This window comes from Alligator mississippiensis, chromosome 3, assembly GCF_030867095.1.
Source record: "Alligator mississippiensis isolate rAllMis1 chromosome 3, rAllMis1, whole genome shotgun sequence".
Lineage (NCBI taxonomy): Eukaryota > Metazoa > Chordata > Crocodylia > Alligatoridae > Alligator > Alligator mississippiensis.
The window spans coordinates 76,675,748-76,701,381 of record NC_081826.1 but is presented as its reverse complement, the minus strand read 5'-3'; the positions used below and the strand labels follow the sequence as shown (position 1 = coordinate 76,701,381).

Sequence of the window (25,634 nt, the reverse complement as noted above, 5' to 3'; positions counted from 1 at the left end):
CCACCAGATGCCACACACACAACCCCAGCCACACACAGATCCAGCCACATGCTGCACCCACCCAGCCAAACCCACCCAGATGCCTATAGCACACAGGGTGGGAGCGCCCGCTGGCTGCAGGCCATGGGCGGGGGGGAGCACGGTCGCAGGCAGCCCCAAGGGGGGCGGGCATGGGGACGTGGGCAGCACCCACCAGCTGCAGCACATGACTGCAGGGTGGGGCATGCCCCTCATGCCCACTCCTTATGTTGCACCCTCTGGCCACACGATGCGCCTTTCCTGTGTTTGGGTGCTTCCAGCACAGGGGTATGTGTGGCATGTCACCCTCATGGCACCTGCGGCAGCATGTCGTAACCCCCTCATATGGCCATGTGCCACGCCCCCGTGATGGCAAGCCATGCCCCCACATGGCCGATCCCTGCAGCGGGGAGCACAGCCTTGCCCCACCTACCTCTGCTGCCACCTCCACCTCTGCCTGTCCATCTGTCTATCCTAAGGCTCCAGGCCCGCATGCGCAGTTGTCCCAGAGCATTATGGATAGACAGACAGAAGTGGTAAGGCTTTTATTATATTAGAATTATTTATTTATTAAATTAGCTCACTGCTAAATCAAAGAGATCTCAATTGTCTACTGAAATAACTGGTGTACAGATGCAGTGGATCGACCCATATGGGTCTAGTTGCAGGACTGCCAATTCTGCTACGAAATTATCCCTGAAAGCCTTGTTTTGAACAAGTTGGTTCTTTTTTTTAATCTTATCTCTGTATGATAACTTATGGCATTCTCTAATACCAAAAATGTGAATGGTTTGATGCAAAGTCCAACTAGACTGGTGCCTTGACCTTCAATTTCTGTTTCATTTGAAATGTAATTGTCCATAGAGAGTAATGTGTCAAATGTGACCCTTATGCTATGATCATTTGAGTATTCTTACATTATTTCTTCAGATGGCTGCCATCTCTAATATATTTTATGAGGCAGCAATTTTTTAAAGTAATTATGTGTTATGAACACATAAATTAAACACACCCAGAAAGAATAATGGTGTTCTCTGCTCCAAGCTTTTCTGTGGTAACAACGGGATCTTCTCATATTGCAAATACATTCTAGCACTTCTACAGTGGAGTCTGAAATGCTGATTTGTAATTGTTTCTACTGTGCATGTGCACATTTGACTCTTCCTGTGACCTACCCTGTCTGTCATTTTAAAAAAATCAGATTTTCTCTCAGGGAGTATGCAGAGCTCTCTAGAATGCTGCTTTTATTTCCTTTGACTTAGAATCTCAATCTTTGCACAGAGATGAGTAAGGAAAATTATCTGTGGTATTTAGATAAGGAAGTCAGGAAAGCAAGAAGTGGAACTGAAATTGCCACTGCCAGAAGAACACAGTAGTAGGACTTCTAGTAGTAGGAATACCCGGGGAGGGGTGAAATGTACAAGAATTTTGGGGCCTATCAAGACTAGACCTTCCACTCTGTAAGAAATGGCATTGTTTAAATAAGTTCAGTCAGGGACTCAGCTGTACTGGAGGTTTTGGACTGTACCCAGAACAGAATAAAAAACTTTCCAGGGAGGAGTCAGGAGTGAACCAGAATTTGTGGTTGAGCAACAGAGAATTTCCGTACCAGCTAAGCCCCAAGAAATGCAGACTATAAATCTTAAGGGTCTGAAAGTCAGAGAGTGAAAAGCTGTGAATCTCCTCATACAATTTAATCAAATATAAACACTGATTAGAATTTAAAATGCAAATAGGAGCAGTAACTGTGTACTAAGAGAGAAAAGTGGTTTTATCAGTTAAGAATTTTCCAGTCAGTGAAAGTAGGTCATGACATCATCGGAGTTAAGAGTTTACTGGGTCTAGGACTCTCCCTCCTGACTCCAAGTCTCAAAGCAAGCCTCACACCTACAAGCAGTCTCTCATTCACAAATACCACTAAGGGGAGTCGGGGCCAGAAACTGGGGCCAACAGAGAGGAGTTCTGTTCCTGGTGTATTGTTTTTGGTGGAATATTTAACAGTTAGAAATGGATGGAGTACTTCCTGGGTCAGTACATGAAAAGGACCCAGGAGAAAGAAATTACTAGTTGCAAGGGGGAGCCACAAATGAAGTTCTAATACTTGTACTTTTTGGTTGGGAAATTTTGTCTAAATATATTTGTTTTGTTAGTCTCTATCTCTTGCTGTCTCCCCTTTCCAAGTGGCTTTGGATTATTGGCCTGCATTCAGTAGGGAAGGCATAACCGATGAGGGTGTTTAGGAAAGCAGAAGTAAAGGTACTGATGCAAAGGACTTTATCAGTGTCACGGCGGGAGTCCCCTCGGAGGGCCGTGATCTCCTCGAGGTCCCTCGCTCCGTGTCAAGGCCGGCCCAAGGCACCCTCTTATTCTCGCCCGCCACATCTTGTTGGAAAATGTAGTAGGGAGGCTGCCTATGACTCCCTGGGCACGGCTACTCGGGACCTCTGTCCCCGTGTGTTCCTGGACCCCCTGGGGGTCTCCCACTATGGTGGGTGTTCCCCGGACACCCTAGCCTTATGGGCTATGCGTGGCTCCAACTTCCCCTGATACCATACCCCAGGCCTCGCAGATGGGAAAGACGTTGTTGTGTCTGCACGCCCGCTTCCCGGGCCCTTCTTCTATAACCCAGCCCACTCTTGGGCCTTCTCTACACTAAGCTAGTCCCCTCTGGGACGTCCTCTCGAGCCTCCGGTCTTTTAGGCCCACCGCACTACCACCCTTTCTGATATGGGCTCACCACGCTGTTACTCCCCGTCCCCTCGGGGGCCACCGCAGCACCTTGCCCTTCCCTGGGTTTTCCACAGTGCTAGCTTGCTACCGGGCTCCTCAATATCGCCCCGCTCTAGGGCTCCTCAGTATGGCCCCTCCCCCTTTTTGGGGCTCGCCGTGCCCACACTGGGCTTCCCAATAGTTCAATATGGCGCTCCCCCTCTTTGGGGCTCACCGTGCCCACCTTGGGCTCCCTGATAGAATCGCCCCTCTCTCTGGGGCTGGGGTCTACGTGCCCCGCACATAACCCAGGGTCTCTATTCCCCGTCCGCAACCCACTGGTTGCGCCTGCAACCCACTGGTTGCACTCCTTGCCGCCAGTTGCTCCTGCACTGGCACGTAAACTGCACCTTCACTGGCGCTATAAGAATGATGCACCCTCCTGGCGCTAGACCGTGCCCTCACTGGCGCTGGGGCCTCACACTCCCTTGTGAGTCCCCGCTGAGGCCTCCTCCAACCCCTACAGCCTCACCCAAACCTCCGGTTGTAATACAAACATTAACCGAACACAACACAAGCCTCCTGGCTGTAACTCAAAACACAACCCAAAGCTGCCTGGCTATAACTTAACATCATGGCTTAACTCCACTCAAGCAGTACTTGCTGTTAGCCCCATGAGCTCCTGCCTTTCTAGCTGCTGGCAGAGAACTGCCAGCCTGGCCTCAGCCCTGGGCTTTATAAGGGCCAGGCCCTGCCTCCTACAGGCAGCTGGCTCCCCTTAGTTGCTCCGGCAACCCGCAGCTGCGCTCATTAGGCTCTGCCAGGGCTCTCTCCCTGGCAGTTTCACCTCTCTAGGAGCAGGCACCGAGGTGTCCTGCGACAATCAGCTATATATAAAAGTTCATGAATTGGCAGTTTTTCATTAACTCATCTCTGTTGCTATAAGATCATAGAATCATGGGAAAGTATGGCTGGAAGGGGCCTCACAAGATCATCTATTCCAGCCCCTTGCTCAGTTCAGGGGCATCCTCAACTAAACCTTCAGCTGCTCTTGAAAGTTTCCAAGGACGGAAATTCTACAACTTCTCTAGGTAGCCTGTTCCAATGCCTGAACATCATCATAATCAGAAGGTCCAGTCTACATTTCCTCTCTATAATGACCTTTCAGGTATTTGAAGCCTCTTATGAAATCCTCCCACAGTCTTCTCTTCTCTGAGGTAAATAATCCTAGCTCTTTCAGCCTTTTCTCATTAGTCAGGTCTCCCAGAGTCCTGATCATTTTTGTTGCCCTATATGCCGGACTTTTCAATCTCTCCACACTCTTTGTGAACTGTTGGGCCTAAAACTGGACACTGTACTCCAGGTAAGGCCACACCAGTGATCAATAGAGCAAAAGAATCACTTTCCTTGTTTTGCTAGTGCCACTCCTGTTAATATAACCCAGGATGCTATTGATTTTTTTTGTTTATTTGTTTGTTTGCTTGCTTGCAACAAGAGCACGCTGTTGGGTCATATTCAGATTATGGTACACTGTGACAGCCCCTCCCCTCCCCTCCGATCCTTCTCTGCATTACTGCACCTTAGGCCAGTCATTCCCCTATCTGTATTTGCACATGCAGTTATTTCATTGCAAATGCAGGACTTTGTACTTTTCTTGTTAAATCTCATCTTGGATCCTAGCCCTGCCCAATGGGGTGTCTGCAGTCCCATTCAACTTGGTGTCATCTGCAAATTTGCTAAACATGCACTTGATCCTATCATCCAAATCATTAGTGAAGATATTAAACAATGCTGAACCCAGGACAGACCTCTTGTGAACCTGACTTAATACCTCCTCCCAACTACACACTAAAGCATTGAGGACTACTTGCTGAGTACAATGACCCAACCAGTTATGTATCCACCTTACAGTACTTTTGTCTACTCTGTATATCCTTAGCTTGTAAATGAGAATGTCATGGGAGACCAGTGTCAAAAGACATGCTAAAATCAAGGTATATCATGCCTACTGATTTCTCTCACTTTATCATTACATAAAACAGGCTGGTGAGGTAAGACCTGCTTTTGGTGAATCCAGGCTGACTGTTCCTGATCACCTTGTTCTCCCCTGGGTGCTTCACAACGGATTCCTTGAGGATGTGCTCCATGATCTTTCCAGGTATAGAGGTCAGGCTGACTGGTCTGTGGTTCCCCAGATTCTCTTTCTTTCCCCTCTTAAAGATGGGCACTGTGTTTGCCCTTTACCAGTCATCAAGGACAAAATCCAACTTCCAGGAACTCTCACAAAGGATAGCAAATGGCTCCAAATTTACCTCAGGCAATACCTTCAGTACTCTTGGATGCATCCCATCTGGCATCATATACCAACATGAAAGCATCTAGTTTCTCTAAGTAAGCCCTAACCTGTTCTGTCATTATTCTAGGCTGTTTGCCTCCTTGTCTACCTTTGTTGCCAACTGCACTCATCAGCTGACACCTGCCCCTATTCATGAAACCTGAAGGAAGAAAATTATTGAATATTTCAACCTTCACTGGATCTGTTGCAAGATTGCTTTCTGCATTCTGAAAGAAACCTATGAAATCTCTGAACTTCATCTTACTTTTGACGTATCTATAGAATCCCTGTTTACTGTGTTTTATGTCCCTTGCCAGATGCATCTCAAGTTGTACCTTGGCCTTCCCATTTTTCTCCCTGCATGCCTATGTGATACTCTTATACTCTTCCCTGGTATTACGACCAAGTTTCTACTTTTTAAAGGATTCCATTTTGAGTTTCTGCGTATTCAAGAAATTGCTGTCAAGCTAGGCTGGTCTCCTATTTCACTTCCCGTTCTTCCATCAATTCAGGATAGAGCTTGATGGAAAGACTTACCTACTGACATACAGTTTATGTGCTCCAAATTCCATTAGGCTTGGGCTCAGATCTTCCCTTTCCTTTAGTTAATCCATTTTGTATGTATAGTGCATAATGTTTTAGTTATTACAGGAGCTAATAATAAACTTTCTCGTAAAACATTTCTCCATTGGAAAATGCCAGTTTATCAAAAATGAAATATTTTCAAACAAAACATCAATTTCAACAAATTTAATTTGGAAAGAAACATTTTAAAAGCTTCATGAATTTTTTCAGGATAGAACGTTATTCCAAATGAGAAAATTCATGACTTTTCATTTCATTTTTTTTTCAAATGATGATATATCATATATATTTTTAAAAACCTAAATCAGGGTAAAATTGCTTGATTTGTCTAGGAGAGACAATTTAACCAGTCTGAAAGAAATTTTGCTTGTAATTTCATTTTTTAGGAAATTCTGAAATATATTTTTTCTTGTTCCACTTTAGTAAAAAAAAGCCAGCAGCCCAAATTTCCCTTTAACATGAAAAGGGTGTCATATTCAGCTCTAGTTGCAATTTGAATAATAAATAACAATAATCCAAAATCTGATATTTTAAAGAAAATCTATTTCTTGCATTAAACCTATTCAAAATCCATCTTTCCATGGGAACATGGATGATAGATAAGCTTAGTCTTTTCATGTTTTGTTTCTTTAAGATCTGTTGATCAGCAATGAAAAGTAGGACTCCCAGGGAAAAAAAATTCAACTAAAACACAATTTCAAAGACTTCCTACTAAAAATTTATGAAGAGAAACCAAACAAAACTTCATAGACAATTCAGAGTGCACAGAAAATGCCCTATGGGAAATTTCAGCAGTGTTAGAGAAAAACAGGAATTGATGTTCCATTTTAATCCCATTTCATAAGGCAACTCTAACAGTAGGCACATCTGTTAGTGATTCCATAAGCTTGTGATATTCACTGAAATACAGCTGGGGCCTGTTGGGACTTTATATCTATTTATTCCAAGACTTCTCCAATTCACACACAATATTCAAGGTGAGGCTATTTTTGTATGTGTATTCATACTTTTTTCAAACTGATGAGGCCAAGCCACAAAACTAGTTAACCTTACAAAACAAAATGGGCACATACCTCATACTGACACAGTTATTTGATCCATCAGGAATAAGTTCTGAGAGCTGGTATGTTTATGTTGTATTAACTCTAAATCACATTGACAAACTACAATATCAGATCAGTAAATAAGATATACAACTAAAGGGATAAATACATTCAAAATATACCTAGTAGTCATTTATTATAATAAAGCAAAATTAATCAATGCAATCTTCTGAAAAGCAAAATAAACATCTTAATTTTATTTTATTTAAAATATTGTCCCAATCAACCTTTTCCTCCTATATCACGGTCTGCTCAGATAATTAAAAATCTATAAAAGAATATGAATGAACTACTTTTCAATATAGATATGCTTCTTATGACAAGGAAAAAAGAAGTATCTTTATTATTTAAAGTATTAGCTGTAGAAATAGTAAACATTGCCATGAAGTTCTGAGGGAACTCAAAGCAAATGTCGGAAGTCAGCTTACTAGATGCTTATTGCACCAGAGTTTATTGTTTCTGGGCAGTGCATTTATACGCGTGCCTAGGATTACAGCACTCTGAGCTTGGTTGGAGCAGCCACAGCTGGCAGAGGATCTAGGGGGTCAGCCTGCCAACCTGGGACTGCTCTGACCTGGCTCAACATGCTGCAGTGGGACTGGCTGGAGCATGAGGGTGCTCCAGTGCGGAGTTAGCTAGCAGGCAGCCCCTGAACTGAAATACCCTCGTGCTCCAGCCAGCTAGATCAGCATCTACACATGTGTTGCTGTGCGTGAAAAAACTCTATGTCACAGCGCACCTCGCTGCCCCGCTCCTAGAGAGGGGAAAGCTGCTGGGGAAAAGCCCCAGCAGCCATAATGAGTACAGCTGTGGATTGCCAGGGCGACTAATAAGAATCAGCTGCCTGTAGGGGGCAGGGCCTGGCTCCTATAAAGCTAAGAGTCAAGGCCAGGCTGTTAGTTGCTTGCCAGCAGCCAGGGAGGCAGGAGCTTCGGGAGTGAGGATGTGGAGAGGAGCCTAGCAGCAAGTACTGCTGATATGGAGCAATGTTGTTGGAGCCATAGAGCTTTGAGTTTAGTTATAGCTAGGCAGCTTGAGTTTGCGTTTGTGTATTTTATGACCGGAGGCTTGGGTGAGGCTGTAGGGGTTGAAGGAGGCCTCATAGGGACCCCATAGGGGCGGGGTGCCCTAGTGCCAGGGAAGGCGCAGCTTGCGCGCGCCAGTGGAGGCGCAATTGAGTGCAACCAGTGGGTTGCAGGCGGGGAACTGAGACCCCAGGTTGTGTGCGGGGTGCATAGACCCCAGCCCCAGAGAGGGGCATCTTGAAAAGGCCCAGTGTGGGCACAACAGGTCCCAGAGAGGGACGACGTTATTAGGGAGCCCAGCGTGGGCACAGTGAGCCCCAAAGAGGGGGTGGCACTACTAGGAAGCCCAAGGTGGGCAATATGTGAGGAGCCCGAGAGGGGCAATATGTGAGGAGCCCGAGAGGGGCAATATGTGAAGAGCCCAGGACGGGCGTAGCGAGCCCAGTAATCGGCTAGTGCTGCAGGGAAAAACCCAGGACAGGGGCAGGGTGCTGCGGTGGACCCAGACAGAAAGGGTTAGCAGCACAGCGCCCCAAAAGAAGGACAGGGTGTTGCAGTAGTCCCCAAGGAAAGGGGATAGCAGCACAGTGTCCTCTAAGAGGCGAAGCAGCGCAGTGGGCCTGAAAGACCGGAGGCTCGAGGTAAGAGTCCCGAAGTGGACAAGGGTCCCTGAGTGGGACAACACTTTTAGAAGAGACCCCAGAGAAGAGGGGCAGTGTTAGAGAAGGCCCCAGAGAAGGGGGGGCAGCATTTTAGGAAGCCCAGGGAGGGCATGGTGAGCCCCGAAGAGGGGAGTGCCTTGTGAGGGAAGACCCCAGAGAGGGGGCAGACTATATAGAAAAGGACACACCAACATCAGATACATCAGCGAAGCTTGGGACATGGTATTAGGGGTGGTAGGAGCCACGCGTAGCCCACAAGGCTAGGGTGCTTGAGTAGCACCCATCGTACGGGGAGACCTACGAGGGGTCCAGGAGTTTACGTGCCCGAGGAGACACAAGGCAGCCTCCCTATTACATTTTCCTTAAGAGCAAAGACGTGGCGGGTGAGTATGGAGGGTGCCCTTGGGCCGAATTAGCGCGGAGAGAGGGCCTTGAGGAGATCACGGCCCTCCTGAAGGACCCCGCCATGACAACTGATGCATTGGCCGGGAAGAGAGGCTGTGCACGGGGAAGGAACCCGTGTTCCCTAGAAGGGGAATGAACCTGAGGGCTAGACAGAGGTGAAGAATCACAATGCAGTAAGAGTGGGGCTTGAGTAGATAAGCCCAGACCAAATATAAGACTGCCAGTCGGAATTTTAGATAAGAAAAGACGTTGAGTTAGGTCCAGAGAGGGAAAAAAAAAAAGTGTGGAATGATGGCAGGAACAGACGATAGAGAGCCTCAGGCAGGAGAATTTTACCTGGCTGTTACGAGTAAGTGAGCTCAAAGAAAACATTGCTCGATCAGAGTGGGAGTTAGAGATAGCTTGTTCCTTTTGGGATCGTGCTGAGGCAAGAGTAGCCACTTTAGAGCTGCGGGTACAACCTGGAAAGAAGGAAGGCTCCAAGGAGATTAGGCGCCTATTGGCAGCAGAGGCAGAGAGGACCCGAGCAATAGAACAGCTCATAGCGGAGGAGACTAAGGGAAGTAAACGGCGAGAGGAGAAGCTGCGAGAGCTGGTAGACGAGATAGCGGTATGGAAGAGGAAGTCCCCAGAGCCTGACAAGGGCCAAACAGGGGAACAAAAAGAGATGGTGCAGAGGCTGGAGGTATCTAAGAGCCTTATAGCAACCCTCCAGAAAGAAATACATAGCCAGGCTGAACAGATAGAGAGCCTGCAGGAGAGTCTGGGAACATGGCAAGAGAGATGTGACCAGGCGGAACACCTGGTGGGAGAGCTAAGGGAAAGACTTACAGAGAGCCATACCCAGGGACAGGAGACCAGTAGGGTGATAAAGAAAGAAATGGAAAAAGTAAAGGAGTATATGGCCAATCATGAGGCCTTGCAAGAGCAGAAGCAGTCCCTCGAAACAGAGCTGAGAGATAAAACAAAGGAGTGTGCAGAGTTGCGGGCTCAAAGGCAAAAGGTGGAAAGAGAAAAGGACCACCTAGAGAAAGAGGTGCAGTCCCTGAGGACCTGTGTAGAAGAGCGCACAGTCACAGAGAGGATAGTACAAGCGGACTTTGAGCAGCAACTGACACAGGTTGCTCAGGCACAAAGAGAAAGATTGACTGCAGTAAGTTTGCAGTTGGAGGAGTATACATCTAGGATTAGCACTGAGCACCAGGAGCAGCTACAAGAGCTGGAAGCCTTGAAAAAAATCTTGTCAGAGACTGAGAAATGGGTAGAGATGGCACAGACCATACATTTGAAGGTCCAAGAAGACCAAGAGCTCCATAAGAATGTTGGGAGAGGAAGCTCCAAGGAGGAGACGGAAATAGAGAAATTAGAAAAGGGCATGATGATGGAGGGATCTCCTGAGACAGATGGGGCAAGAATGGGGGAAGAAAGTATCCCCATTGTGATCAAGTACCTCAAACAAGAATGGAGTCGCTGGGCAAGCCAGCATACAGAGGAATTAAATGGCTTGAGGAGAAAAAGTAGAGAAACTGGCCTGCAAGCACGATGCTGGGGTACTAACAGTACCTAAAGAGGGGAAACGGATGAAGGTAGATAAGGGGGATACAATAGCTGTTCAAGGCGGTGAGCCGGACAGTAGGGACAGCAAAAACAGTGACCTAAGCTACCCTAGACATACTCAGAAAGGAGGACAGCTAAGGCAAAAGGACCAGAGTCCAGAAATGGCAAAGGCTCTGATGGGTGATAGAGCAGATAGAGCTCCCAGAGGGGAGAGAGTGGCAGAAGCCCAGAGTAAAGGAAAAGTACAGGGGCCCAAATTGGAAAGAAGGGGCCAGAACCCCAGGGAACTTAAGGGGGGAGGAGATGGACGTCTCAAGCTCCACCTTAAAGAAGAAATATCTAGCCCAGTACAACGGCAGAGACCGGACCGTGTGCGGATGGCAGACCAAGTTAAGGAGGCAGAAGGGCCATCTTCACCGAAGGTAATTCGGTCGAGAGAAGATCAAAAGGGAAAGAAGAGGCCATGTGTGTATGTTAGCCACCTCCCAGGACAAGTCCTGTGGTGGACTTTAAGAAACTTTTAGATACAAGAATTGGAGGGGTAGCTTACATGAAGATATATAAAGGGCCTAACGGAAGACCTACCAACCGAGGGAAGGTAGAGTTTTGGGGAGAGAAGTGTGCCCAGAAGGCTTTGAGAAAACAGTGGGAGCTGTGGGGAAGGCTTATGGACTGGGAGGAAGCCTTAGGAAGAAGGGACTCATTACAAGGGCCCCAAAGAAGAGGAAGTTCGGGACATAGGAGGATTGAGAGGAAAATCCATCCCAAGCAATAGGGAGTAACTCCCTGATGAAGAGAGAAGAAGCCGGCTTGTTAAAATGAGGGGGCTGTAGAAGGAGAAAAAAAAAAGGTGGGCCTGAAGTGCACCCTACCAGGGTTGGCTAATGTGGGCGGGGCTACCTTTGGCAGGGTAACTCCCAAAAAATCCCATGTGATGCGCCCCTGGGTAAAAGGTGAGGAGGAGGCGCCTTAAAACCTCCGCCGCTTGTAGGAATTACCCGTAGGTGCCAGAAGACAGGCCAAGAAGAGACCCCGAATCCGGCAACACCTGAGGAAAAGGGAAGATCTGCCTCGGTGAGTCAGGATCTTAAGGGGGGAGGTATGTCGTGGTGCACCTCGCTGCCCCGCTCCTAGAGAGGGGAAAGCTGCTGGGGAAAAGCCCCAGCAGCCATAATGAGTACAGCTGCGGGTTGCCAGGGCGACTAATAAGAATCAGCTGCCTGTAGGGGGCAGGGCCTGGCTCCTATAAAGCTAAGAGTCAAGGCCAGGCTGTTGGTTGCCTGCCAGCAGCCAGGGAGGCAGGAGCTCCGGGAGTGAGGATGCAGAGAGGAGCCTAGCAGCAAGTACCGCGGATATGGAGCAATGTTGTTGGAGCCATAGAGCTTTGAGTTTAGTTATAGCCAGGCAGCTTGAGTTTGCTTTTGTGTATTTTACGACTGGAGGCTTGGGTGAGGCTGTAGGGGTTGGAGGAGGCCTCATAGGGACCCTATAGGGGTGGGGTGCCCTAGCGCCAGGGAAGGCGCAGCTTGTGCACCAGTGGAGGCGCAGTTGAGTGCAACCAGTGGGTTGCGGGTGGGGAACTGAGACCCCAGGTTGTGTGCGGGGTGCATAGACCCCAGCCCCAGAGAGGGGCATCTTGAAAAGGCCCAGTGTGGGCACAACAGGTCCCAGAGAGGGGGACGATTTTTTATTAGGGAGCCCAGCGTGGGCACAGTGAGCCCCAAAGAGGGGGTGGCACTACTAGGAAGCCCAAGGTGGGCACAAGGAGCCCGAGAGGGGCAATATGCTAGAGGCCCAAGAGGGGCCAGATTGAGAAGCCCGGAACGGGCGTAGCGAGCCCAGTAATCAGCTAGCGCTGCAGGGAAAAACCCAGGACAGGGGCACGGTGCTGCGGTGGACCCAGACAGAAAGGGTTAGCAGCACAGCGCCCCAAGAGAAGGACAGGGTGTTGCAGTAGTCCCCAAAGAAAGGGGATAGCAGCACAGCGTCCTGCAAGAGGGGAAGCAGCGCGGTGGGCCTGAAAGACCGGAGGCTTGAGGTAAGAGTCCCAAAGTGGACAAGGGTCCCTGAGTGGGACAACACTTTTAGAAGAGGCCCCAGAGAAGAGGGGCAGTGTTAGAGAAGGCCCCAGAGAAGGGGGGGCAGCATTTTAGGAAGCCCAGGGAGGGCACGGCGAGCCCCAAAGAGGGGAGTGCCTTGTGAGAGAAGACCCCAGAGAGGGAGCAGACTATATAGAGAAGGACACACCAACGTCAGGTATATCTGCGAGGCTTGGGGCATGGTGTTAGGGGCTGGTAGGAGCCACGCGTAGCCCACAAGGCTAGGGTGCTTGAGTAGCACCCATTGTACGGGGAAACCTACGAGGGGTCCAGGAGTTTACGTGCCCGAGGAGACGCAAGGCAGCCTCCCTATTACACTTTCCTTAAGAGCAAAGACGTGGCGGGCGAGTATGGAGGGTGCCCTTGGACCTAATTAGCGCGGAGAGAGGGCCTTGAGGAGATCACGGCCCTCCTGAAGGACCCTGCCGTGACACTCTACAACAGGATAGTACTTGGAATTATCAAGTACTAACCTGCTGTGGACTTTATTAGTTTCCTGTGGCCAAATAGGGCTGCACATCTAGATGGCAAGATGTTTACTGTGATGCTAATTAGGCAACTCCAGAGTAAACGTCTCATGTAGACGAACCCAGTATGGAGTAGATGTTACTTGTAAAGAATATGGAATTCTAAGTATATTGTCAGGGCTGGTATTCCTAATACTAGATGCATCGAATGTTTTATGGCTACTTTTCCCTTGTACATATAATATTTCCTGATGCATGCATTTCCAGATATCTTCCATATTTGAAGTCCCTTAATAATGCTCCTATGACTACTGTTTGGCTTGGTGACCTGCTATGTTAAGAATTGTAAGTAATTATTTTTAAGTGTTCTTGCATCATTTCCAGTGTGACTTATACTTCCAAAAATAAAAAGAGATGATGTGAAGATTGAACTATAGTGTTAATGAATTAAATTAAGACTCAGGAAGGAGAGCAAGCTTAGATTTGCTACAGATTTCCATTTTGACTTGAAAAAAATGTTTAATTTCTTCAATGTACTGGGATTTTATAGGAATAAATTGACCTAATATTTGACGCACACAAATGTATTATTGATGTAGGGGATATATAAGGAGGTCAGTAGTATTATATATGTCCCTTTCCCAACTTATAGGACCACTGATTACAACTGAAAAGAGAAACTTCAGAAGATCGATGCTGATACATTTTTCCCTAAACAAAAATGAGCACATTTTTATGTAAGTCTTACTTAGCCTAATAAAAATATAAGGCTTTCATGTTTTCTGAATAAATTGCTGTGGGTGGCTTTTTTATAACTTTAAGCAGTCCATTGTTGGAATTGTATTAGGGCTTAGTTTGCCCTGGAGTCTGTAGCTGTTGGGAAATGCCTTATCAGAGCTGGGGCTTCAGCTCAGTAGCTTCATGTTTTTGTAATGAGTGATAATCTTCTGTTATCCACATACTCAGCAAAATTTTCCTTACAGCAGGAATCAGTTAGATTCTGCTTATTTCAGATAGAAGTTACTCTCCTGTAGTTATTCCAATTAGGCATACTGAGGGGGATGGAATACTAAACATCTTCTATTAACATATCCAAGAAGCTGCCCTTCCAAAAGATGTCCTTGCCATCAGTCTCATGAGAAGGGCTCATTAGTCTGTTGGACCTTGATGACTTTGCTGCTACCAAACAGGGGAGGGTCATGTTCCATGCATTTTCTCTTGTAACAACCTCAGGATACTTGTGTTGGGTCCATATACATACTTAAAAGACACAGAGAAGTAGTAGTGACTATTGGGTTGCATGTGGATGGAGAGCAGATTGGCATGGGAACCGAGTGGGGAAAAAAAAATCTCAAGTCATCCAGTCCATTAAAATGTATTTCAAGCACCTTTCCCTGGCCATGAGTAGCTGTACCCATTGGAAAATACCCAAACATCTAGGAGAAGTAGGCCAGAAAAAGACAGGTTGTGAAGAGGGTAGTATTGAAGAGGGAGTATGAGTCACTAAAGATAACATGGGAAGTGAAGAAAGAGTCAGAACCACTGTGTTTTGGAGGAGTGAATTAAAGACAGGGTAACATGACTTGGAGTGGATATTTTTCAACACATAATAAAATAATTAGGGCATTAGAAAGGAAATGTTAAATCCTTTTATGGGAAGTTTTGCAATTGTGAGTAGAAATTCACGGGTACGTTATGGCCTCTGGTGGAAGGAGTATGAAAATGAGAGATGATGCTTACATTCAGGGCACTGACAGATGTGCAGGCCCCCACTCTAACTCATCAAACTGTATATAAAGTACCATGAGCACCTTCCCTGACCCAATAGACATTTGCCTGTTGGGTCAGGGAGGGAAGATCCACTTCAGAGCAGATCAATCCTGAGGAGTCTGCCCACAGCCTCTCTCCCCTAGCCCTGCCCCCCTCCCAGGTCCATGGCTAACCACAGGAAAGGAGCAGGGACGAGGAAGGGGGAGCACATTGCTGGCTGGGGTTTGCCTGGCCTGAGCTGGAGGCGAGGGGTGCAGGGCTCCAATCTACCTGCCCCACCTCCAGCTCAGGCCAGACAAAGCTCAGCCACAACTTGCTCCCCATCCCACCCTTCCTGCAGACAGCACTGGAAGCAGGGCTGGGCTGCATCAGCCCAGCCCCAATTGCATGACAGATTGACTGAAGGGAACAGAAGTTCCCTAAGGTGCTCCAAGATGGAGTGCCTTCATCTGTTCCCTCACTTGATGTGGGTTAATTTGTCATGTGATTGGCCACTTTAAAAGTGCTTTGCAGCTGTGCACATGTCACAGCATGGGTGTAGAATGCTTTCAGGGGGCTGATCACATGACAAATGTAACTTCTGTTTGCATCCTCATGTATTCTGTGCCCAATCCTCATTTAGCACAGATCAACTTCAACTTCCACAAAGCTATGCAAGTTTATGCTCAAGCTAACTCAGACTTTATTCAATCACTTTCCAACTTTCAAGTAAAATAGGCACATAAGGAGCCACATGTTACAGTGTTTCTGAAAACGAGGCACCTTCTTAAAGAATTTAACATAGCCACAGACTGTGGGCACCAAATTTCTTCCCAAGTGCCAACTACTGTGCACCGCATTGGTGGCATATACTGTCCAGATGAGGCTTTTCTGTGGTGGTGGGATGAGGCATTACAAAGCTCACACATCTGTCTTAGTTTGTCTATGATAACCATTTCTGTAGTATGCACTACTGAAGTATACCATGTTAGAAGGTGATGGATATTTCCTACCCTTGGGCAAAGCTGTTTGTGACACTCAAGTAAGTCCACTGAAGTGATTCTATATTTATAAACTGTATATCAAAGGTCTGTAATGCTAAAAGAATGGTAATCATTTTTGACATGGCAATTATATCAATGTCCATGTCAAAATACTATCATCTGCTATGCTATTTCAAATGACTCCCTGTATTTAAATTCCTATATCCCATCTTTTAACTACCACTTTGCAAGCTGTGAAACAACTAGAAACAAGCTGTTTCCACTTTGCAGTCTTTGGTTCCCTTACATACACTAGTTTATAGCTTACTTACAAATCAGCGATTTAAAATCCCAAAAGTCTTTTTTTCACATACATGTTTAGTAAAGTTATAAGGCAATTTCAAACTGTGCAGTATTTAAGATTTTTTTTAAGTCCAAGAAGTCATCTCATTTCTTATGATGAAGAAGGAAGATGACCATGAAAATAATTATAAATTTTGGTACTGAAGATAATTTAGGGGAAAAAATGTGGTTGTTAATTTTCGTAATGTTCTGCTATTTATAGGCTGAATTGTTCAGTTGCTCTGTCTTGTTATTTGTGATAATTAAAACTTTTCTTCATAATTAATTGCAAAGGCAGATAAAGCAGATAATTTTCTGGAGACTAGTTGAAGTCCTTTGTTATACCCTTATGCAAAACTCTCTTATGGATTAAAATTATGCATTAATCAGATTGGCATAAACTTAATATAAAAAGGGACCAATAATAGTTACTGAGACTGTGTGTTGTAAGAGACTGTTTATAAGATCTGGAAGGATGAACCAAGTCCCAAGATTATTCTTAACAGTTTTGTTTTTTACAGGTTTGTAGAACTCTTTCTTGTTTTGCAATAGTTTCAGTATATATGCACTTAGTTTATGTACAAAATCTCTAAGTCAATTTCAGACACCCAACTTCCACCTGAAAAAAATGTAAACACTGGGCTCAGGTCAGGTTCACACATGTTCAGCTCTGTCTGTTTCAGTTCTATGTTAGCATGAATTTCTAAATGAATGTAAAATGGAGTCCTGTGCACAGCACACTACAGTAGGGTAATCAAAAAGTAACAAAAGTGTAAATTATTGTGGCAAGGCATACCGATGCAAATGATGGCTGCAGACCCCAGGCCCAAACAAAGATTGGGAAATATAATGGTGGGTAAAATATCTATCTAAGCAAATCTACAGATTGCAAACCTTACTGGCAAATGATGCCCACACCCTTTATAGTAGCAGATACATTTTGCACTATATTTTGTAATTGTTTTATTCAATCTACAGAGTGGCTAGAAACCTTTCTCATGTAAAACACTTTCCCTTCCTACTAGAGCAGACATTATAGATAGGACTTAGAAACAATGCAAGCACTGAAGAATTTGGGAATTCTCTTTCTATGCTCAAAATAGGCATTACCACTAGCTTAACACTTATTGATAAACTGTGTTATGGGGAAGTATGCTGGTGGTTGAAGGAGTTACATCTGGCATTTGCTTATGCTCTTTGCCAGAACTGAATATTAAATCAAAATTAATCATTTCCATTAGAGATTATTGAAAACACACCAGTGCCATCTTTTCATTTCCATGTCTCTCTTCATAGTCAGTTCATGAAGACAATTTTGTCAATAGAGTGATCATGTTTCACACTGACTATTTATTTTTAAATGAAGAAATAAGACTCACATTGTCTAGGAATTAAAAGAAATGCATTCAAGGATATCTTAAAATGTTTGATTGCTATAAGCAAATAGTTATTTGTCAGTGACCATCACTTAAAGCGACTTCAGCTATTGACTTCAGCTAGTTTCTCATGCCCAACAGAAATAAATGCATTGTCTTGTTCAAATGGGGTGGTGTTGATTGCTTTAAACTGATAAACAAGGACTTTGGTTAAGTCCTGTCATGGAAGAATAGTGGATACCCCTTGGGGGAGGAGGCAATAACTAAAAATGAGCATTAGTGCTGTAAGGGCTCCTTTTAATAGGTTGATCTCATGCCTTTTTTAAGTCAATGGAAAGCCACTCCTTGTCTTTTATGAGTTTTGGAGCAGGGCCATTGTGTTTGTTTCCTACAATTCCTACAGAATCTTGGTTCCCAACTGAATAGATTTTGTAATTTCTCCCTAATTTGTCCATCTTCATTGTCCAACGCTACAGATAGTTTATTTTTATACTGCTTCTCCTCATTCCCCATGTGTTTTCTGGTTAGTGACCTTTAACATACAGAATACCCAGCTTGTTCACAGAAAAGAGTAGTCAGCAGATTTGTGTGCAAATGCCTGACAGCACAATGTCAAAATCACTTCCCACATTTGGTATGAGCAGTCATTTAACTAGAAAATAGAATGTGTCCTCTGGTAATCAAGCCAGGAAAAGGACTGGTTGTAGAAAAGCAGTCTGTACAATTCTACAAAGTATATCTGATATTTCTTCTTGAGGTGACATGGATCTTTAATGTAGTTTGATAGCCAATTGAAAATTTTCTTACTTTTTTTTTTTTCTGTTTCATCTAATTCTCTTCCTTGGAATCTTGTCATGTTGATGCAGCTGCAGAAACACAACTCAAGCTAAATTAACAGTAGCCAGCATCTTGTGTGTCATCAGTTAAAGAGGATTATCAATTCTTCACAGGGAAACACAAAACAAAACCAAACCAAACAGGAATGGATAATCTGATTTGAAATGTTGTTACACATTGTTTGCTGCATTCTAGTATTACCTGTAATGTGATTTCAGTCTCTGTAAAAATCCCTGCATTGTTTATGTTGCCTAGAGCAAGAGATGCAATACTGCATTATTTTTTTTGCTTCCCTAATCTAGGAAGACTGACTGCCAAAATATATCATAGGATCATGTGGCATTGGTACAGTAATAATACTAAAAAACATGATGTCTTTTACTTGGTTTTGGCAAGTCTAGCAGCAGAAAAAAAGGGCCTGTAACTAATCCAGCCTATTTGAACTGGCATTGGACCAATTTCCATGATCTTGTGATGGAAATTAAAATAAGTTACTGTTTCTGAAAACATTCTTAGAATCATAGAAAATTAGGGTTGGAAGGGACCTCAGGAGTCCAACCCCTACTCAAGGCAGGATGATCTGCAACTAGATCGATCCCAGCTAAGGCTTTGTCCATCGAGGTCTTAAAAACCTCTTTGCTTTTTGCTTATCTAAACTTTCATCTTGAGGTGAACTTATATAAAACTCAGAGAACTTATATTGGTTTTAATGAACTGCCTGTGAAGGTGGCTTCAACTGCTAAAGCAGAAAAAATATGCTTACTAAAATATAGTCTCTCTGCAACAGACATTTTTCCACTTCAGTTCAAAACCAAACTGCAAATGTAACAGATTTGTTTTTAGGATTGTTTTCCTAAGAACCATTTGTATCCATTTCATTTAGTGAAAAATGCACTTAAAATTAAAGTCCTTCCTGAGCTTAGTATGATCAATATATGGTTCTGGTTTGTTGAATTTTCAAGGCAAGGAAGCATTTTCAAACTCTCACGGGTCTTGATTTTAGTACATTAAGAGTTGCAGTTACAGTGCTGGAATCTTAGCAGATCTAATCTGATGAATCCTTCATCTGGGCAGAGCTTGGAACTAGAAAACCCTGCATTTCTTCCAATGCTGTGATTCTGTGGTATTACAGCAAAAGCTGTGTTAACCGGCATCCAAGGGATGCAGCAAAAGCGAAACCGGAAGTACCACTTCCAGGTTTCACTGCCACGAGCAGAGTTTTCTTTGTCACTTCTTTGGCCCGTGGCCCAGGGCAAAGCAGCCTGCACAGGGCCCCCCTCCCTGGAGTGCACCACATGGTGCACATTTGATTAAGCAGAATGTTTGATTAACCGGCATCCCCTATTCCCAGTGGATGCCAGATAACAGAGCTTTTATTGTAGATCTTACTTTACTACCCCCACTCCCTCTCCTTCCCCATTACAATGTAACAGAAGGCTATTTGGAGTTATTCTATTACCTTTCCCTTTAAACAGCATGAAGTTACCTGGTTTAATTGGGGGGGGGGGGTGGATTTGGGGGGGTGTTCTTGGTGGCTACATGTTTTTGGTGACTAACTAGAAACATCACAAAGGTGAGAGCAGCAACCTAGAAATGTTACAAATAGAGCAGCTCTGCTTCACATGTGCACTAGGGCAGCATTTCTCAACCTGTGGGTTGGGGTCTTGTGACCCCAAAAGTGTGTCTCAAGAATATATGAAAGGGTCATGAACAAACAAATCTATTCTCCTTTTACAGGATAAAAGTGTAGGAAACTGTGGCTTTTCCCTTGCATGTTGTCAGAGTTCTAGCATGCAAGGAGCTGCTTGGGGCTGTTTTGCACCCCCTGCCCCACACACTGGGGGACTGTGGCCTGGGGTGGGAGGCAGTGGGTTGGGAGTGAGGGACACTGGGTCAGGACTGGCCATTGATGTTTGCAAATGGGTCCCAGTACAAATAATGTTAAGAACCACTGTACTAGGGGCTTTCAGTGGAGAGGGCAATTTTGGATTGGGAGACAGTTCAGTGGTAGCAGACTGGGGTAGGGAGGAAGTGGGAGAGTGAAGGTTTAGTAGGGCCTGAGGGTGGTGAACAGTGAGTCAATTTGATTGCATTCCCAATGCCCACTTCTGCCTTAAGTGTGTGGCTCTGAGAGGCTGAAGGGTCTGAAATCCTGACCCTAGTACCCCCTCCCCCCCCCACACACACACTCCCCGCTTCCTCTCCAAGAAGCAGTCTGTTTACATATGCACAAATATACCTCCCCCCAGAAGCAGCTTATCATCCCCTACACACACACACACACACACACACACGTCCTGCAGCTGGCAGGGGCTGCCTGTCATGGGGCTGTGGCCCCAGCTCATCTGTCCGTGTTCACAGTGCCTGCTTCCGGGGGAGGGAGGATTGCAGTGCTGCCTGCCTTGGCTGCATCCCCTTACGGTGTTTGTGGCTGCTTCTTAGCCTCTCCCACAGCCCCAAGCTAATGGACTAGGGCAGCAAGAGCCTGTCTGGGCTCCAAGGGCAATCGGGAGCTATTTACACCTTAGGCCGCCAAACCTAGGCTGTGCATGGTGCCCCTCCCCTCCCTGCAGTAGATTGCTGGTGGTGGGTCAATGGTGGGTGGCTGGTGAGGGAGCAGGTCCAAGACTTCTGCACAGATGTTCAACTTCTGATCCACCATCTGAGCCCAGGAGGAAGCAGTGATCAAGCAGGGGGAGGCGCAACAGCAGATGCAACATGGAAGAGGCAGCTTCCCCCTGGGCCATGGCTGGTGAGAGAGTCCCACTATCGCTGCTCTTGTGTGTCTATGTTGGGGGGGAGGGGGGCTCCTGATCACCCTCCTCCCCAGACATGCGGTCTACCCCACCACTCCATTCTGGCCCATACTATCAGGTGATCATCGTGCAGCTGGGAACTGGAGATCCTGGGATCTGGGCCTAATATGGTTAGAACTCTTTAGTGGTGGGTGTGAGCCTAGGGAAGGCAGAGTCTGCCTGCTCCTGCCTTATGTCTGGTATAGGCTTCAGACCCCTGCGTGCTTCTGCTTCAGTGAGCGGTGGCTCTCATTTGCACTGGACTCTCCCTGCCTCCAAGAAGCAGAGCAGCGTTGCAGCATTCTGGACCTCAGGAGATCTCAGTGGATCCCAATGGATCCAGCCTCTGGCCATGCCATTCTGCCCCCCAGATAGAAAGCAAGTGCTGGCATTCTTCTTGGAATACCCTGAAGTCCTAACTGAGATGCAGCCCAGCTCAAAAGAGACCCTTGTCTGCCTCCTGGACCCTGTTGGGTCATGCCACACATATTGGCTCCTCTAAACTTAACATTCAAGGGAGACAGCATTCTGTTGTTGCTGTTATCCCCATGACCCACAGTGCACACCACAAGTCACATCCCTGGCCAAGTCACACCCTGTGCTTTTACTATATGAAGTATAATGAATCCACAATGAATCCCCTCTTCTCTAGGGCTAGGGACAGAAGTTATACATAAACCGATATAAGTGATCGGAAACCAGTTCAAATATATAACACGACAGAAGTTCAGTGCACATACACCACCTTTGAAATGGCTGAAACTGGTTTAAGATCAACGTGGATGTATGTAGTATCAGACCAAACTGATTTACTTTAAATCAGGTTTTTGAACTTCTGTCCCATATCCCCACCAGATTCAAAATAACTCACAGTCTCCCAGCATCCCAGGCTTTGCACTTTCCCTGCAACATCCCTCCCCTCTGGATGAGTGGGCTAGCCTTGGCTCAAACTGGCTGCTCCACCCAAGTATTGTGGCTGATCCACTCCAGGCATTCTGGCATTTCCACAATCAAAAGAGAATGTCTGTTCACTTGCTTATTGGTTCAATCTATGCAGCCTAGACTAACCTGTAAAGATCAACTGGATTCAGCCTCGGGATTTTTGATGGTCTGTACTTAGCTAAGAACAGCCAGATCCCAAACTAGCCTGATGCAATAGTCCTGCCAACAGAGACAGAGAAGCACATTTCAACTATGTGGAATGCTACAACAACAGAATTAGTAATGCTGTGTATTATGAAGGCTGCTTGTTAGTTTCTGGGGATCATTTTCTGAGCTGAGAAGTTCCACAAATGATCTGGCATGTAAATTGTGAAGTGGGGGGGGGGGGGCATAGAAACATAGAAAATTAGGGTTAGGGTTGGAAGGGACTTCAGGAGGTCATCTAGTCCAACCCCCTGCTCACAGCAGGACTATCCCCAACAAAGAGAGTCTCTCTCTTTCTCTCTTTTTCCTGTCATGAATAATAATCAGGACATTATTTCCTTATGCAGATGGAACAGCACCAGATTTGAAGTGCCAGAGCCCCAGATTATGGGATTGAATTGACTAGGGAGTGGATGAGGACAGTTCCTTTTATTTTAAAATTTAAAGGAATAATCGCTGGAGCTTTAAATGGGCCTATCAAAACCTCTACATAACTTTTACTAAATAGTGAGCCTGACGTTGATTCCTTATTCCCAGTTCTTTATTCCCAGTTCCTGGCTTTAGCCTCATTACTAAATAAGAAACTCCATACACTATTCTTTCTATCTGTTTAGGAATAAGGAACTAGCCTTACAATGAGAAAAAAAATCCCTTTTTTACTGGACTTCGTGGCATGTAAGATTAGCAAGAAGGTTTCATGTTTCAGGATCTGGGAGATGAATCCAGGCTGCAAAGGAAGGCTTTGGTTCTGAGGTACAGCCTGATATGGCTCTCCGTTGCCAACATGCAGGTGGACCAGATACCCGAGCTGAATTATAATGCCTTGGAATTCAGACTACTCTAGTGACTAAGGGAGGCTGTTGCATGTACTATCATTGCTTTCATGGTACGATTTCTGAATTGCCGGTGAAATTCTGGCAGGCTTCACATGCCCCTGGTTTCTAGGTCATCTGGCTTTAGGGGTTGCATGGGCTCCATGAGAGTTTAAGATTCGAGGCCAAAACCCCCCAACACCCCCCCCCCCCCAACCTCCTAGCCTCTGTAAAGATTCCTTCCAAGATCCAGGTTTTTGCTGCCCTGGGTTTTGCGGCGCTGTTGCACTGGGAGACGTGGGGTCTGGGCTGCTCAGAACCGTAAGAGCAGCTGAATTTGGAATCTTTGTCTGGGGCAAAGCCCCTACGTGGCAGGACCCTGCCCTTTGCCTTTGCAGCCAAGCAGCACCAGGTCATCGGCTGTAACATCCGCTGGTGGCTCGGATGCAAGTAAGAAGCCGCTGCTCCTTCTCCAGGAAGGTGATCCCCTCCCCTTCATTCAGAGCCGCGTCCCCCGTGCACCGAGGGGAGCTCGGAGCCTGGGCACTTACACCCGCCACTGCCCCAAGGCGCTGCAACTTTCCTGCTCCGAGCGTTGATTGCATCTACTCAGCCTCACTCTCCCCCCTTTCTATCCCCCCCGCTCCCAAGGGTCTGCTTTCGAAAGGAGGCTTTGGCCAGGGACCTGCGCGTCATTGGATTTTCTCTCCAGCAGCAGAGGCGGCGTTACAGGCGAAACCCAGCTACCCCGCACTGCTCATCCTAGCCGGAGCCACTGCGAGCCAGGCAGGCAGGCAGGCAGGCAGCAAGTTGGCTGCTTGCGGGGGAGCTGGGGCTTTCCCGTTCAGCACCACGGGGATGGACAGCGCCGCCGGACTCTGCAGCCGCCGGGACCGGGAGCTGCCGCCGCCGCCCGTGCTCCGGCTCGCTCGTCTCGGCTGCTGAAAGGCGGCGCTCCCCGCTCCCTGCTCGCTCCCTCGCCTGTCGGATGGATGAAAAGTAACCCCTCCCCTCTCCTCTCCATGCAAGTACTAGCAGTGGCCGTGAAGTCCTTTCGCTCTGGAGTTTGAGATCTTAGCAGGTGACTCCCATCAGCTTGCTTTGGCCATAACAAGTGTCACCTGCTGTAGGCTTGGGGTTGCCATCATGGGTCCTGCGGTCGGAGGCAAGGTGACCCATTTGCCCAAGTACTGCGAATGAGCCCGGGGATGTTCACCAGGGGGCTGGAAAATATCTGGGGAATAGCTGGGAGAGGAGTCGGAGCTGTGCATCATTCCAGCGACTGAGAGCAGGTCGCCCAACACCAGCGTAATAGGCAAGTAAGTGCTTGTGGTTATTATCATCACTTGACAAGGCTCTTTGGATAAATGTGATCTCTTTTGTGTAAATATATTCTTCGGGTAAATGTGATAACTGTTTAGACCAACTAAACAGTTGGGGGAAAATTTTTCTTTGCAAGCTTTCGGGCACAAACATCTGCTTCTCATCCTTACTTCAGGCTCTCTCTCCCGTGACTTTTGCAGCTCTTGGTTTCAAATGCCTGATCAGATCTCTAGGTGGGGTCTTTTTATTCTTATTATTGATTGCTAGCTCTGGGATCATGAGAAGGACTGCAATATTGCTCCAACTTTGGTGAAGTGCATTACAGTACAGTGCTTCTTATAGTACTTCTTGCTTTGCAAGCACCGTGTTAAAGCCAGAGGCTGCTGCCCGCATGTGCAGCTCTAAGGAATGATGCATTATATACCTCTTGCCATGAAATGCAGTCTCCTTCTCTGTCTGAATACAACTAAATTATAGGAGTGACAACAGAGTGCGTTCTAGCAATAGCTCCGGTGTGATAAGCTACTGATGCTGTGTGTATATGAATGCATATGCTAATAACTTACAGCACTCACTGAAGCCCAGAGAGTTTGGATTTACATGCCTTTTAACTCTTCTCTGTGTCATTTGGGATTTTTTTTTTTCTTCTGATGCTTTGTTTTCACTTAAAAAACAAAACAAAAAAACTATCCCTAAACCCTCATGTGTGGTACTGCTCTACTTCAGGAGATGGATGTTTACCAGGGCAGGAAGTGGAGGCCAATGTGGGGACAATTTAACAGATTAAAAAACAATAATAATAATAAATCGTTTTACTGGTAGGGGGCTGAGTCCTAGAACAATTGGAGGCAAAACTCCATTTGTAAAGATCAGGCCTGGTGGGCTGGCATCTCTTTCTAAAAACTCACCTGGAAGTGGTTAGCTCAGAGCAAATCTGTTACATTGCGAAAAGCAGGTTCTCCTGTTCACCTTTCAGTACTGTATCAGTTAGCCAATCTGCCTTGCCACATCTACAGTTTCTGAATTCAGGGGATGAAGATGTGGATTCTGGACAGGTTTTCAGAAAACAGCAAACTTCAAACCCTATTCAAGTTTCCTTTTATTGATTTTCCTAGCATCTTCTCTGAGTCTGAAAGCTACAATCATTTATAGTGACCTTGATAACAATTCTGCTTTAACTTGAAAGCTTCACAGAGTAAAAGCAGTTGCCCAGATTTATAGTCAAGCACTGATGTTTCACTAAAGGTTGTCAGTTCCTATGAACACATTCATTTCAGTAATGGTAGTGGGTGTTGGGATGACACAT

At 46.0% G+C, this 25,634-nt stretch overlaps 1 protein-coding gene and 1 long non-coding RNA gene across 3 annotated transcripts in view; both read left to right on the top strand.

Moving 5' to 3' along the window:
• Positions 1-8,218: 8,218 nt before the first annotated feature.
• Positions 8,219-13,712, top strand: LOC132249084 (centrosome-associated protein CEP250-like). 2 transcript variants are annotated; one of them, XM_059723480.1, is made up of 3 exons: positions 8,219-11,473; positions 13,233-13,310; positions 13,618-13,712. In XM_059723480.1, the coding sequence occupies exon 1, from the start codon at positions 9,510-9,512 to the stop codon at positions 10,407-10,409; it is 900 nt and encodes a 299-aa protein (XP_059579463.1). In that variant the 5' UTR covers positions 8,219-9,509; the 3' UTR covers positions 10,410-11,473; positions 13,233-13,310; positions 13,618-13,712. The 2 variants fall into 2 exon arrangements, 1 of the variants encoding a protein (XP_059579463.1); XR_009460476.1 differs by lacking the exon at positions 8,219-11,473 and adding an exon at positions 11,510-12,437.
• A 10,244-nt stretch (positions 13,713-23,956) lies between these two features.
• LOC132249083 (uncharacterized) overlaps positions 23,957-25,634 on the top strand; it is a 62,666-nt gene continuing 60,988 nt past the window's right edge. The window contains exon 1 of the long non-coding RNA XR_009460475.1: positions 23,957-24,324. This is a non-coding gene — a long non-coding RNA (uncharacterized LOC132249083). The remainder of the gene's footprint in view (positions 24,325-25,634) is intronic.